This window comes from Nannospalax galili, unplaced genomic scaffold (assembly GCF_000622305.1).
Source record: "Nannospalax galili isolate Female #2095 unplaced genomic scaffold, S.galili_v1.0 scaffold652, whole genome shotgun sequence".
Lineage (NCBI taxonomy): Eukaryota > Metazoa > Chordata > Mammalia > Rodentia > Spalacidae > Nannospalax > Nannospalax galili.
Genome location: NW_008332152.1, coordinates 2,515,892 through 2,528,402, shown reverse-complemented (window position 1 = coordinate 2,528,402; position 12,511 = coordinate 2,515,892). Strand labels below are relative to the sequence as shown.

At 54.0% G+C, this 12,511-nt stretch overlaps 1 protein-coding gene across 1 annotated transcript in view; it reads right to left on the bottom strand.

Annotated features, from left to right (window-relative positions):
• Trpm2 (transient receptor potential cation channel subfamily M member 2) overlaps nt 1-12,511 on the bottom strand; it is a 68,417-nt gene that overhangs the window by 22,009 nt on the left and 33,897 nt on the right. Inside the window, exons 11-20 of the mRNA XM_008827402.3 lie at nt 11,827-11,948; nt 11,285-11,638; nt 7,873-8,010; nt 6,873-7,002; nt 6,488-6,633; nt 5,579-5,691; nt 4,514-4,727; nt 1,975-2,093; nt 1,310-1,442; nt 771-942 (exon numbers count right to left, since the gene is read on the bottom strand). Coding sequence (XP_008825624.1) covers nt 771-942; nt 1,310-1,442; nt 1,975-2,093; nt 4,514-4,727; nt 5,579-5,691; nt 6,488-6,633; nt 6,873-7,002; nt 7,873-8,010; nt 11,285-11,638; nt 11,827-11,948 — 1,641 coding nt within the window. The remainder of the gene's footprint in view (nt 1-770; nt 943-1,309; nt 1,443-1,974; nt 2,094-4,513; nt 4,728-5,578; nt 5,692-6,487; nt 6,634-6,872; nt 7,003-7,872; nt 8,011-11,284; nt 11,639-11,826; nt 11,949-12,511) is intronic.

Here is a 12,511-nt window from a genome sequence, read left to right as displayed (position 1 = left end):
AAGAGAGAGAGAGGGAGGGAGGGAGGGAGGGAGGGAGGGAAGGAAGGAAGGAAGGAAGGAAGGAAGGAAGGAAGGAAGGAAGGAAGCAAACAAACACGGGGCTGAGGGAGAGCTCAGTCAGTAAACACGTTTCCTTTGTGAGCATAAGGATCTGAGTTTGATCCCCAGCACCCATGTAAAAAAGCAGGCATTGTGGTACAGATTTGTAATCCCAGTGCTGGGGAGGAGGAAACAGGAGGATTCCTAGGACTCACTGGCCAGCCAGCTTGGCCTACCGGGTGAGTCCCAGGCCAGCGAGAGACCTCGTCTCAAAAACCACAGTGGGCAGCTCCTAAGGAAGGACAAGTGAGGCTGTCATCTGGCCTCCACATGCACACACATACATGCACACATACATGCACACATGCACACATATATATACTTGTACACACATGCACATACTCTCTTCCTCCATCAGAGAGGAAGAAATCATTTCTGACTGGGGTAGGGTGAGGGAGAGGGGAACAGGCTACCCACACACACACTTCTGGCCACAGTGAGCACAGGTTCCTCAACTGGGCAATGCAGATACCCTTTGCTTTCTGTCAATGGCCATCCACACCCAGAGCAACGGTGACCCAGAGGAGCCCTGAGCTTTCCTGGCCCTCAGAGAGCTGATGTACCCCATTTCCTATAACCATAGGCCCTCAGAGAGCTCTGATGGGGATCCCAACCCCATCTCTTTCTGTTCCCCAGCCTTGCCCCTCAGGTGCCTGTAGCCTGGCTCCTACCATCAATGTAGGTTGGGATCTGCCCAAAGATGGTGAGATAGGAGTGGTAGACGACCCCACGGAAGATCCAGTCCACCCGACTCTCATTGTGGATGAGGATGGCCTGCTTGGCCACCCCGAAGGATACCACCCACACCGCCAGGAGGAAGAGGAAAAAGAAGACATCTTTCATCTGTAGAGAGCAAAACACAAGGTTGCACCTCCCACCTTGGACACCCTCCTCCCAAGACCACCATGTCATAGATGCAGGCTTCCCTACAACCTTACAGGGCATGCCCCAAGGTGTGGGAGGAGGTCAGACAATGGTGACCCCAAAGGGAAAGGGCTTGCAGCTGAGCAGCAGTGGACACAAGCTGGGAACCTGGGAGGGTGGCCTGGAGGACGTGCATCCAGAGACTCCGAGGGTGACACAGGGGCAGGACACGGGACTGGTGGTGAGCTCCAAGCCACCCTACCTCCTTCATGATTGGCACAGCCCTCAGTCTCCCTCACAGCAGGCACGTCCCCAGCCCCTCACAGGCAGCCCCCTCTGTCCTCACCATCCTCTTCACGATGATTATCTTGGGCCCCAGCGTCTTGCTGACAGTGAAGATGTGCATGAGGCGGAGGCAGAACATGATGAAGTCTAGAGACAAGATGATGCGCCCAGGGTACAGCGTCGCCGGGATGAGCCTGACAGTGAGCATGGCAAGCAGCACCTCAGACTCTGCCAGCCAGGCTTCCAAAGCCTCTGCCTGGCCTAGGGGTGACCCTTGGAGGCACAGGGCTCTCGAGGACTCTGGCTTTAATGTGTCAAAGCTGAAGATGACATCAGGGGCAGAATTTCCATGGAGAATCCAGCTTTGCTTCAGAATAGTCTAGAAGCCCAGCCATGAGGACATGCCAGGAAACAAGCAGGCTCGGCCATGTCCTGCCCACCTCACAAAGACAGTGAACCACAACCTCTCAGATGCATGAGCTGTCGAGAGTGGGATATAACCCAGCAGGGAGGGGCAGAAGGGACACCATGTGTCTGTGACTGGTGGCCTCTGCACATGGCAACAACCCAGGTGGACAAGGGGCGGTCACACACCCTGACAAGGCAGGCAAGGTACTGGCCACCACTACACCCACGGACAGGTGAGAACTGAGTTCCTGATCCTGTCCTGAGCTGGCTGGGCCCTGGTGCCATGCAGGGACATGGAAGGGCATCCTGGCCACTCACCGGCAGGTCAGCCCTGCTATGAAGAGCAGAATGGCACCAATGTCCAGCTTGTTCCAGAAGTCGCTGAAGTACAGGGATGCCATCTTCATCAGCCCGTACCCGTCAGGATCATAGAAGAGCTACTGAGGAGACCACAGTCAGGGGAGGCCAACAGCCCCATTGCCATCACATCCACATTGCCTTCCTTTGTGCACAGAGCTTGGGGACTGTGTAGGGGGAGAGGGTGGACCTCAGCCCTCAACAACTCACCGGCAGGTCAGCCCTGCTATGAAGAGCAGAATGGCACCAATGTCCAGCTTGTTCCAGAAGTCGCTGAAGTACAGGGATGCCATCTTCATCAGCCCATACCCATCAGGATCATAGAAGAGCTACTGAGGAGACCACAGTCAGGGGAAGCCAACAGCCCCATTGCCATCACATCCACATTGCCTTCCTTTGTGCACAGAGCTTGGGGACCGTGTAGGGGGAGAGGGTGGACCTCAGCCCTCAACAAGTCCAAGAGTAGCCTGGGATGGAGGTGAGACTCTGCTGACAGCTGGAGACTTCCATGAACCAGGGTCCTGTAGTAAGTGTGTGCATGTGTGTGTGTGTGTGTGTGTGTACAAACACATTCATGTATATATGTAGGAGCATGTGTTGTGCATGGGTGTGCACACATGTGTATATATGTGCATGTGTATATGTGCACATGTGCATGTGTGTATGTACATGTATGTGTGTGCAGACATGTGTATGTGTGTGCATGCATGTGCATGTGTATACATGTGTGCTGGAGAAGTCCCCTTCTAGTCAGCTACCAGCACCTCCCCTAGGGTCTTTACTCTGGAAAAAACAGCCCTGAAAGGGAAACCCTGGAGGATATGCCAGGAGCCCCACGCGGTGGTGGGAGTCCCCACCCTTCCCTGATACTAGGTCCCAACTCCCAAAGCCAGGCATGTCCCTTTTCTGGGCCCATGGGACAGATTCTAGAAGAAGCACATGTTGCCTGTCCAGGGACTGCCAAGTGAGATGAGCTTGGGGCGTGGAAGCACTTGTGCAGTGTCTGATGGTTAGCTGAATTGCCAACTGGACACAACCTAGAATCATCTGGGAAGAGAGTCTCAGTGAGGGACTGTCTGCATTGGCCTGGCCTGTGGGGGACTGTCTTAATTAATTGTTGTGGGAAGACCCCGCCCACTGTGGGTGGCACCGCTCCCTACACAGAAGGTCCTTAACCGTATGAGAGTGGAGAAAGGCAGCTGAGCACGAGCGAGGGAGCAAGCGAGCGTTCGAGCATTCGTCTCTCTCTGCTCTGGACTGGGATGTCGTGTGACCAGCTGTCTCAAGCTCCTGCCACCATGACTCCCCACAGTGATGGGCCGTAACTCGGAATTGTGTACTGAAATAAACCTTTTCTCCCCCAAGTTACCTTTGATCAGGGTATTTTATCGCAGCAACAGAAATGAAGCTAGGCCGGAGGGACAGCAGAAGACCCAAGCAGCCCGGAAGCTAGGCCGGAGGGACAGCAGAAGACCCAAGCAGCCCGGAAGCTAGGCCGGAGGGACAGCAGGAGACCCAAGCAGCCCGGAGGTCCAAGGAGACAGCAGCGTCAAACCTCACCGCTGCCGCTGCTTCACCCTCGTCCGGTCCCAGCCCCAGCCCTGTCCCCGAGCTTCCTTCCTGGGGACCCCAGCAGGGGAGGTATCCAGCAGACACTACAGGGATGCAGTGGGGATCCCACACCACAAAGGGTTAACCCGCTCAAAGGCCAGTCAGTCCTCTGTCCTGAGAGGTGACCTCAAGTTCCTGGAGCATCCTGATAGGAATGTCTTGTCTGTCTGGGGGCTCGAGCAAGTCCAGGTGGTCATACGGGCCATTCAGGACCAGCTCAGCCTCCAAAGAGGCTGGAGACAGGTCAGCCACGAGAGCAGAGTTGTGTCTGTGTGACTGACCTCCAGTACAAACCCTCAGCCCTCAGGCTCACAGGAGCTGCCCTGGATGGCATCAGCCCTTAGCGCTGTCACATATGCAGGGAAAGGCGAGATCTGTCCCTGCCTCTTAGAGAGGGGACCGCTGGATGCTCTGGTCAGTAGTCCATGGGTGCCTCTGTGCTTGGTGGGTTTTACTCTAAGCCCTTTCCTGGAATGAACCACAGCCATGTTCTTGGCTCTCCCTGTCAGCCTGAGTCTTTTGCAAATGATCAAAGCTGGTATGGTCACGGGACCCCACACTTGGCAATGAGAGGCTACATACGTATGCAAAGGTGGTCATATGGTGTGATCACACAGGTGAGGGACCTTGAGCCACATAGAACAACCACAGCCTCGGGAGCGGCTGGTGACTCGGGTCAGCCGTGTAGGCTTTGCTTCAGAAAGGTCCAGAAGCCCAGCTCCAGCAGGGCAGCCAAGCCTTGGAGATATTGGATCACAGGGCTCCCCAGTGAAGGACTGGGTGCCTGCCTCCCAGGGTCCTGCCAAGCTCCCAGGGGGTCTGGGGAGGCGTGGTGGTAACAGGCGCTTGGTGGACAGTCCACTACAGGTGGAGAGGGAGCAGTGAGCACCTGCCGCATTTCCTCGCACACCAGGGAGAAGAGCCACAGGTAGATGATGCATTCGCACCAGGACGGTGAGGGCTGGAAGTCCACCATGAGCACGTAGGCAAACAGGCAGAGGAAGGCAAAGTAGGAAAGGATGTTCAGGTGGAAGATGACCACAGGCGCATTGAAGAAGGCACGCACACGGGCCGGGCGACCCAGGGCCTGCAGCCTCTTCTCCCTGCAATGACAGACAGCAAGCGGCTGATGGGCTGGAGGCCCAACAGCCCACAGACCTAGGTCCCCCAAGGATCCTTACTGTATTCACAAGAGATGTGATTCAACAGGCTAATATGCTGGAGACAAGGACACCTCATCAGGCACCGAGGTCACACAGCAGTTACAGACAGACCAACACAAACTCCATGGACCCAGGAGGACCAGGAGTCAACCTCCTTCACATCCTTACCCAGGCCATGGACATCATGGCTCCTGCCCAAGGACATGACCTGATTGTGAGCCCAGCGTAGGTTAGGTTCTGAGTACAGTGCTCTTGGAGTTAGGGAAGAACTTGAGCCTGGATACCCCCACAAATGGGTATGGGTTGGCACTGCTGTCTTTTAGAACAGCCGGCTAACCAGGATGGCCAGTGCCCAGGAGGATGTGCTCTGACACAGCCACTACTGGAAATACAGGTGCAGCTCTGCACTGGAAAGGTCACAAGAGGCTGTCCATGGCCATAGGCAAGACATGGAAGATTGACTCCTGGGTCTGTGCAGAGTTGGAGTCCAGAGGCCAGGGCCCAAGGCAGGATGTGATTGCCTCCTGGTCCTCCTGGGTCTGTGTGGGGTTGGAGTCAAGAGGCCAGGGCAGACTGAGGTTGCCTTTGGGGTACTTGGGCTGTTCTACTGTGCCTCGGTTTCCTCTGGGACACTCTAGGCCAGGTCCCCATCTCCCAGGGTGTAAGGAGGTGGAATACCTAGCTTGTGTCTGAGAGGGGCTTAGCCACTGTATACCAGGGATAGGGCCTCTGCCTTTGGACTCCCTGTACATTGTCCTGTTGAAGGAGGCCCCGCCCCCAGCCTCCCTCACCTGAAGGAGATGAGGCTGGTGAAGAGTAGTGGGAAGGCCAGCATACACAGGATGATCCGCCACAGTCCATTGTCCACACAGAGCTGGCCCCACCACACCTTGGTCAGGAAGGCCTGGGGACAGAGTGGTTTCAGGACAGCAGCACCCAGCTGGCCTGACCCTGCCCCTCCCCACAGCTGCCTAAGGGTGAGTGATGGCGACACCCTCACAATCATAGCACTCTGAGCCCCTGACCACAAGTGGCCATCATGAGACAGGCACCCCACCATCAGCCGGCAGAGGAATCAGGGCTCTGAGTGGGCAGGACCAGACCATGTTGTCACAGTGGTAAGTGGCAGAGTGGGCTTATCACATGGGGCTCTGACTCCCCTCCTGCCTGCCCTCCTCTAGTTGCAGGATCTCCAATCCCTGTAAGGTCCCAGGCCACACAGTCCCAGGCTGTCACAAGCAGACCCTTTTCTGAACTATAGGACAGGGCTAGACTCCCCTCCAGGTGTCCCCAGGCCCTGCACAGCCCAGGACACACGGAGTTCCAGCGACATGGTGACAGTGTGAGGCTATGAGCCATAACAGAGGGGTATGATCTTTGCCCCCTGCTGCTCCAGAAGGCCACAATGTCCCCTGTCCCTCCTGAGGCCCCCAGGCAACATAGGTTCTTGGGGTACACCAGGGCTGCCTGCAGCCCCCTGTAGGACTTCCGTAACTCCATGCTTGCTAGCCTTTGCTGCACGTTAATTTCCTCATCCCCAAACCAGGAGGCATGTGCCTGTCCATCAGCATGTGGCAGGGTATCAGGAGCTATCCCGGACACCAAGGAGTCACATGGTTGTGAGCGCCCATGCCATCAGCACAAGCCACTCTGGGAAACCCTGGGCACCTGATTCTGGAAGTGGACCCTCAGAAGGTCACCTGAATGCCTCCATGAGACACAAACTTCATGTCCCTGGCCTCCAGGGCGAGCTGTAGACAGGTGGTCTTCCCCCAGGCCTCCGACACACGCACCAGCAGCTTCTGGGCTCTTTCCTCGTCCTTCCGATAGCACTCGGTGAAGACGCCTGGGCAGAGGAGGAAGGGCCATCAGAGCAGCAGGATCAGTCCCTGAGCAAGGGACAGTCAGAGAGCCAGCCCTCCAGGTGGTGCCTGCCACAGGGGCAGGACACAGGGCAAGACTGACACATGGGACACTGTCCCCAAACACCCAGACATAGGGACAAGGGTCCTGGGTGACAGCACTGGGGTTAACATCCAGGGATGGAGACCATGGTGACAGCACAGGTGGCCCCAGAGAGCTCACCAACGGCTCTGTGCTCAAACTCATCGGCCAGTGCCAGCATCTCCTCTGAGCTGTCCGTGTCCTCCTCCTCCTTGGACAGCTCCTTCAGGATCTTGCTGCAGGCTAGCGCTGCAGCGATACAGTCCTGGCCCTGGGACAGAGGGAGCAGTATAAGGTTGTGGGGGACCTGCCAGGCTTGCCTGCCTCTGCCCCAGAAACACATGGTGGTGACAGATGCCCAGGACCCCGCAGGCTGCTGAGCAATGAATTTTTGTGGACGCTGTCCATATAAACAACTTGAGTCATTCACATAGACACATAACCCCTTGGATGGCTGCCTCCTGCACTGGTCCATGGGCACTATCTGCTTGCCCTGCAGATCTCCCTAGCAGGTGAAATAAACAGACAGGCACCAGCCCACCAGGACCTGGGCAGGCCACAGAGAACAGCACTGCCTACAACCTCAGGCCCTGAACGTAACCACAGTAAATTGCTTAAAGGGTTTTTCTTTTCTGTTCTTTTTCTTTTCTTTTTTCTTTAAGAATTCTTCTGCTGGGGCTGGAGAGATGCCTCAGCAATTAAAAGCACTGCCTGCTCTTGCAGAGAACTCCAGTTCAGTTCCCAGCACCCACATGGTGGCTAACAATTCTGTAACTCCAGTTCCAGGGGGCTCTGCTACCTTCTTCTGAGTCTCTCTGCAGCCCCACCTGGCCTGGAACTTGCTATGCAGACCACACTGGCCTAGAACTCACAGAGATCCACCTGCCTCTGCCTCCCAAGTGCTGAGATTAAAGGCATATGCTACCATGCCTGGCACAAATAACAGTTCTTTTTATAAAGGATTCTTCTCTTACCAAGAGCTAAGACTCTTGTTCCTGCAGGGCATTCTAAGTCTCCCTGGCTATAGACCGCTCTGTCCTGCATAGCCATGAGCTACAGCTCGCAGTGGGAAAAGGGCACTCCTGACACCGGTCACTGGGGCCACACATTGCCATGTCTACAGAGAATCCAGTCCTGGTACCTGAGCCCAGATGATGTCTGCCAGCTCCCTGCGGTTCTGGACAACAGCCCAAATGAGGAGGTCTCGGACTGGGTCCGTGGTGAAGGTGACATGGCCTGTTGATCGCTTATAGTGGGCTTTGAGGCTCACTCCCTGCACCTGGTAGACAGAGGACAGTTGGAGTCCCACAGAGGCCCCTGACATCAGAACCCCAGGGACATGTGGCTGTGTGGATCCTGCCCTGTGCTGACCTCAGGTCCCCATCCCTGAGGCAGAGCCCCTAGTAGAAGGAAACCGGGTCATGAGACCACACCCTTGAAGTTAAGTATTGGGATCCCAGTCACCATGAATGAGGGGAACAGCTTTCTAAGTTGTCTCAGTGACAGAAGCTGACTGTGACCAACACACCATTATTGCAGAGACATCTAGAAATGTCTAAAAGTAGAACATCGATCTGTGCCCGTCACAACATTTTAGACCGTTGATATATGCCAGGCATCCAGACTTCCTTATGGCACCAAAGCCTTTCTCAATGAATGCTCAGTCTGTGTAGATCAGTAGCTATGAGCTTTAGGAAGGAACCTAACCTAGTGTCTCCTACAGAAAAAGCCACCAGGAAAGAGCTAAGGAGTGGGTGGCAAGAATCTACACAAGGGGCCAGAGGAATGGCTCAGCAGGTAACAGCAGTGGCTGCTCTTGCAAAGGACCTGGATTCATTCAGTTCCCAGGACCCACGTGGTGGCTAACAACCATTCATAACTCCAGTTCCAGGGGATCCTACACCCTCTTCTGACCTCCTTAGGTATTGCAGGCATGTAGTGCACTTACATACATGCAGGCAAAACACTCAAACATAAATTTTTTAAAAAGCTGGGCATGGTGGCGCACACCTTTAATCCCAGCACTTGAAAGGCAGAGGCAGGCAGATCTCTGTGAGTTGAGTACAGCCTAGTCTACATAGCAAGTTCCAGGTGAGCCAGGACTACATAGGAAAACTCTACCTAAGAGAAAGAGTACTGTGTGAGCAACAGGAAACACACAAGGACATACAGCACCATGGAAACTCCAGCTTTCGGCTGAGCAGACATATTCTCGGGGCTGGAAACAACTGCCTAAGGTCACAGAGAACACATTCCCAAATCACATGCAAAATCACTCTTTCTTTAGATGATTCCAGAAACTTCTTGAAGGCTTATCCTTAGATAAAATTAGTTTAACTTTAGGTAAAGTTACGTGCAAAATTCTGCTCTGGGCCTTCTTAAGCTATTCCAACTGAGGCCCCTCCATAAATGCCCTGGAGTCAGGGGGAGTAGAACTGTGTGTAAACCAAGCTGCCACTGTGTCTTTGAGGTCTGGGCATGGCTGTCTGGATCAACAGACTCTTGGGAAAATCTGGAAGAAATGGACAAATTCCCTAGCAGAAAAAAATCAAAGCCAGATGTGATCATAGAAGAGACATAGAGCCTAAAAGAGAAGAGCAATCAGGAAGGAAGTAGAGAAAGTTATCAAAACTGCTACCAGGAAGGAAGGAAGGAAGGAAGGAAGGAAGGAAGGAAGGAGGGAAGGAAGGGCACCAGGTCCAGAGGGACCCATGCTGCAGGAAGCCGTCCACACCCACCGTGTGAGCTGACCAGGAGCACAGCAAGAAAATCCCCCATGGTCTCCAAAAGCCCACACGAATGGATACCAGAGCCTGCCCAGCCCAACCCCACAGTGGTACTGTGTCAAAGGCTTAAACATCTGGACATGCAAGCTTTGCAGACACTGGCAGATCTGGCCTTGAACAGACACACTGCTCTCAGTGAGTCACAGCAGAAACGATGCATTTCACTCTCAGGACCTCGATCAAATGATTCTCCAGGGACTGAGAAGATGGCTCAATGGGTAGCTTGAAGGCCTGAGTTCAGATTCCAGAATCCATGTTAAAAAAAAGTCCATCCCAGCAGTGCATGTCTATAACCCCAAGACACTGGAGAATTCCTGGGGCCCACTAGTCAGCCAGGCAGCCAGAAGAGCACGCTCAGGTTCAGTGGGATTCAAAGCAAGCGGTGAACATTGAAGAAGTGATCAGACATTGACCTCTGGCCTCTACACAGGCACACATGTGCACACATGAACATGTACACATACACACACCACACCACTCCACAGACATACACAACACACAAACATGCACATTTACCACATACAGCACATACACCACATACACAACACACACAACACACACAACCACACACCAGACACACACCACACATACCACATGCCACACACAGACTACACATACATGCACACACATCACACACCACATACATACTACACACATCACATATATATCACACACTGCATGCAGACACACATATCACACATATACACACATATAGACTATACCATACACATCACATACACCACATACAGACTACACATATATCATACATACACTACACACACACAAACCACACACATTACACACACACACACACACACACGCACATATAGATACACATTATGATTCATCAGATTCATGTCACAGAAGGAAGCAAAGGAATCCTCTCGATACAGTCCCCAACCCAAGTGCATGTGCAGTGGTCACACTACCCTTGGGTCTGTGACTCACAGTGCCCCCTGTAGGTCCACACCTATGCTTTCTGACCATGTGTGCAAAGTGACCAGCTGCCTCAGGCCCCGCCACTCTGATGGACCGCATCCTAGAACCGTGAGTCAAAACCCACCTTTCCTTCCTAAGTTGCTTTCTGTCGGGTTATCTGGTCACAGTGAGGAGATGAGTCACCAATACACATATTTATGGAGGTAACTAAGTCCAAATGAGGTTATTCAGAAGAGGTCCCTGTCTCTGCCCTCCCTCCCATGTGAAGACTCCGCATGAGGCCCCACCTGCAGGCCCAGAAGCAGGGCCTTTACTATTGCCTGACCCCAGCCTTGGGACGATGTAGGTACTAGGCTTCTGCTGTTTGAGGTTCAAATCTGGGATTCCACGACAGCCCATGCCATCTGGATAGGGTGCATAGTTCATTGCTTGGGGGGGGGGGATTGGTGGCTTTAGGGATCTCTCTCTTTCTCCCTCTCTCTTCCTCCTCTCCCCATCCCTCCCCGCTTCCCGCCCCCAGCCTATCTCAGTTTGTGGCCCAAGCTGCCTTTGAACTGCTGGAGAGCACCTTCCTGCCCCAGCCTCCCAAGTGCTGAATTACAGGCATGTCCCCACACAAAGCTAGTATACATCTCTTTTCTGATGAGCATGAGAGCTCACTATAAACACAGCTGAGGACACAGCTACCACCCACCAAGAAGCCAGACTGTGCACATCACCAGCATGCAGGTCACCCACAGGTTGCTGGCACCCATGTCACCAGCACTCACATCACTGGCACATGTCACCAGCACCCACATCCCTGATACCCATGTTACCAGCACTCACATTGAGTTTAATGGGCGGCACAGGCAGCGAGAGCCTCGGGTGATCGCTATACTGGGGCCGGGGGTACAGCAGCTGTGTGGAGTCCCCCAGGAGCTCTCGCAGCACCTGGGCCACATGGTGCATGTGCAGCTGGGGTGTGGTAGGGGCACAGGCCAGGCGCTCAGATTCCTCAGCCAGAACCTTCTGCAGCTTGCTGTGGAAGAGGCAGGATGGTTCCAGGTTCTCATACATGCAGAGCAGGGTGTCCCAGGTGACAAACTCCTTCAGCCGCACCCCATTCTCAAGGAAGAGTCTCACAAACTCAGGCTTGTTGGAGATGAGGGCAGCTGTCATCATGGGGTGCAGATCTGTAGGCTGGGAGTAAGCATGTGCAGTAACTGTCTCACTGCGTCAGTGCTGTCTGGAGCCTTGAGCCCTGTGATGCTAGAAGGGCCTGTTAGGTATCATTTCAGGGAGCCTGAGGCAGGGTTGGGACCTTGGAGAACTTTGCCCTCCCCTCCCCAACCCCCCCCTCCGCCCACCCAAGGCAGCTCACACCTAACCTTCCACTGCCACTCATCAGTGAAGATCTCACTACGGGCAATGTCCACCCGGTTCCAAGCCACCGCCAGCTTCAGCTGATGGTCCCAGTTCTCATGTCCAAAGCGGTCTCGGCTCCGAGAGGCTATGGGTGGGGAGCATGTGGGTCAGGGGCTTCCATGTGGGGCTTGGAGTGGGGCTCAGGAGTTGGTTCGGAATGCTAGTCCCTTAGCAACTTAAAGTGATCTCAGGGCCCAGTCATGAGCCACCTCCACCCCATGACACCCACTTCCTAAAGCATTTTTCATTTACAGACTCAGATAATCTTGTGGTTCCAGTCATCACCTTAGCTTACCCCATCTCCCCACCCTGGGTCATGTCCAGCCACTCCTAGCCCCTGTGACAGGTGGGTTACAGCATGAGGAAAGAGCCCACTATTAAAAGAAGACATAAGGGGGCTGGAGAGATGGCTCAGTGGTTAAGAGCACTGGCAGCTCTTCAGAGGACCCAGGTTCGATTCCTAGCACCCACATGGCAGCTGACAACTGTCTGTAACTAGTTCTAAGAGATCCAACACCCTCTCCTCCACAGGTATTGCACAACACGGGTGCACTTACATGCATGCATGCAATACACTCATACACATAAAATAAAAAAACAATAAATAAAATATTTTTTAAAGAAAGAAGACACAAGGCTCTGAAAAGC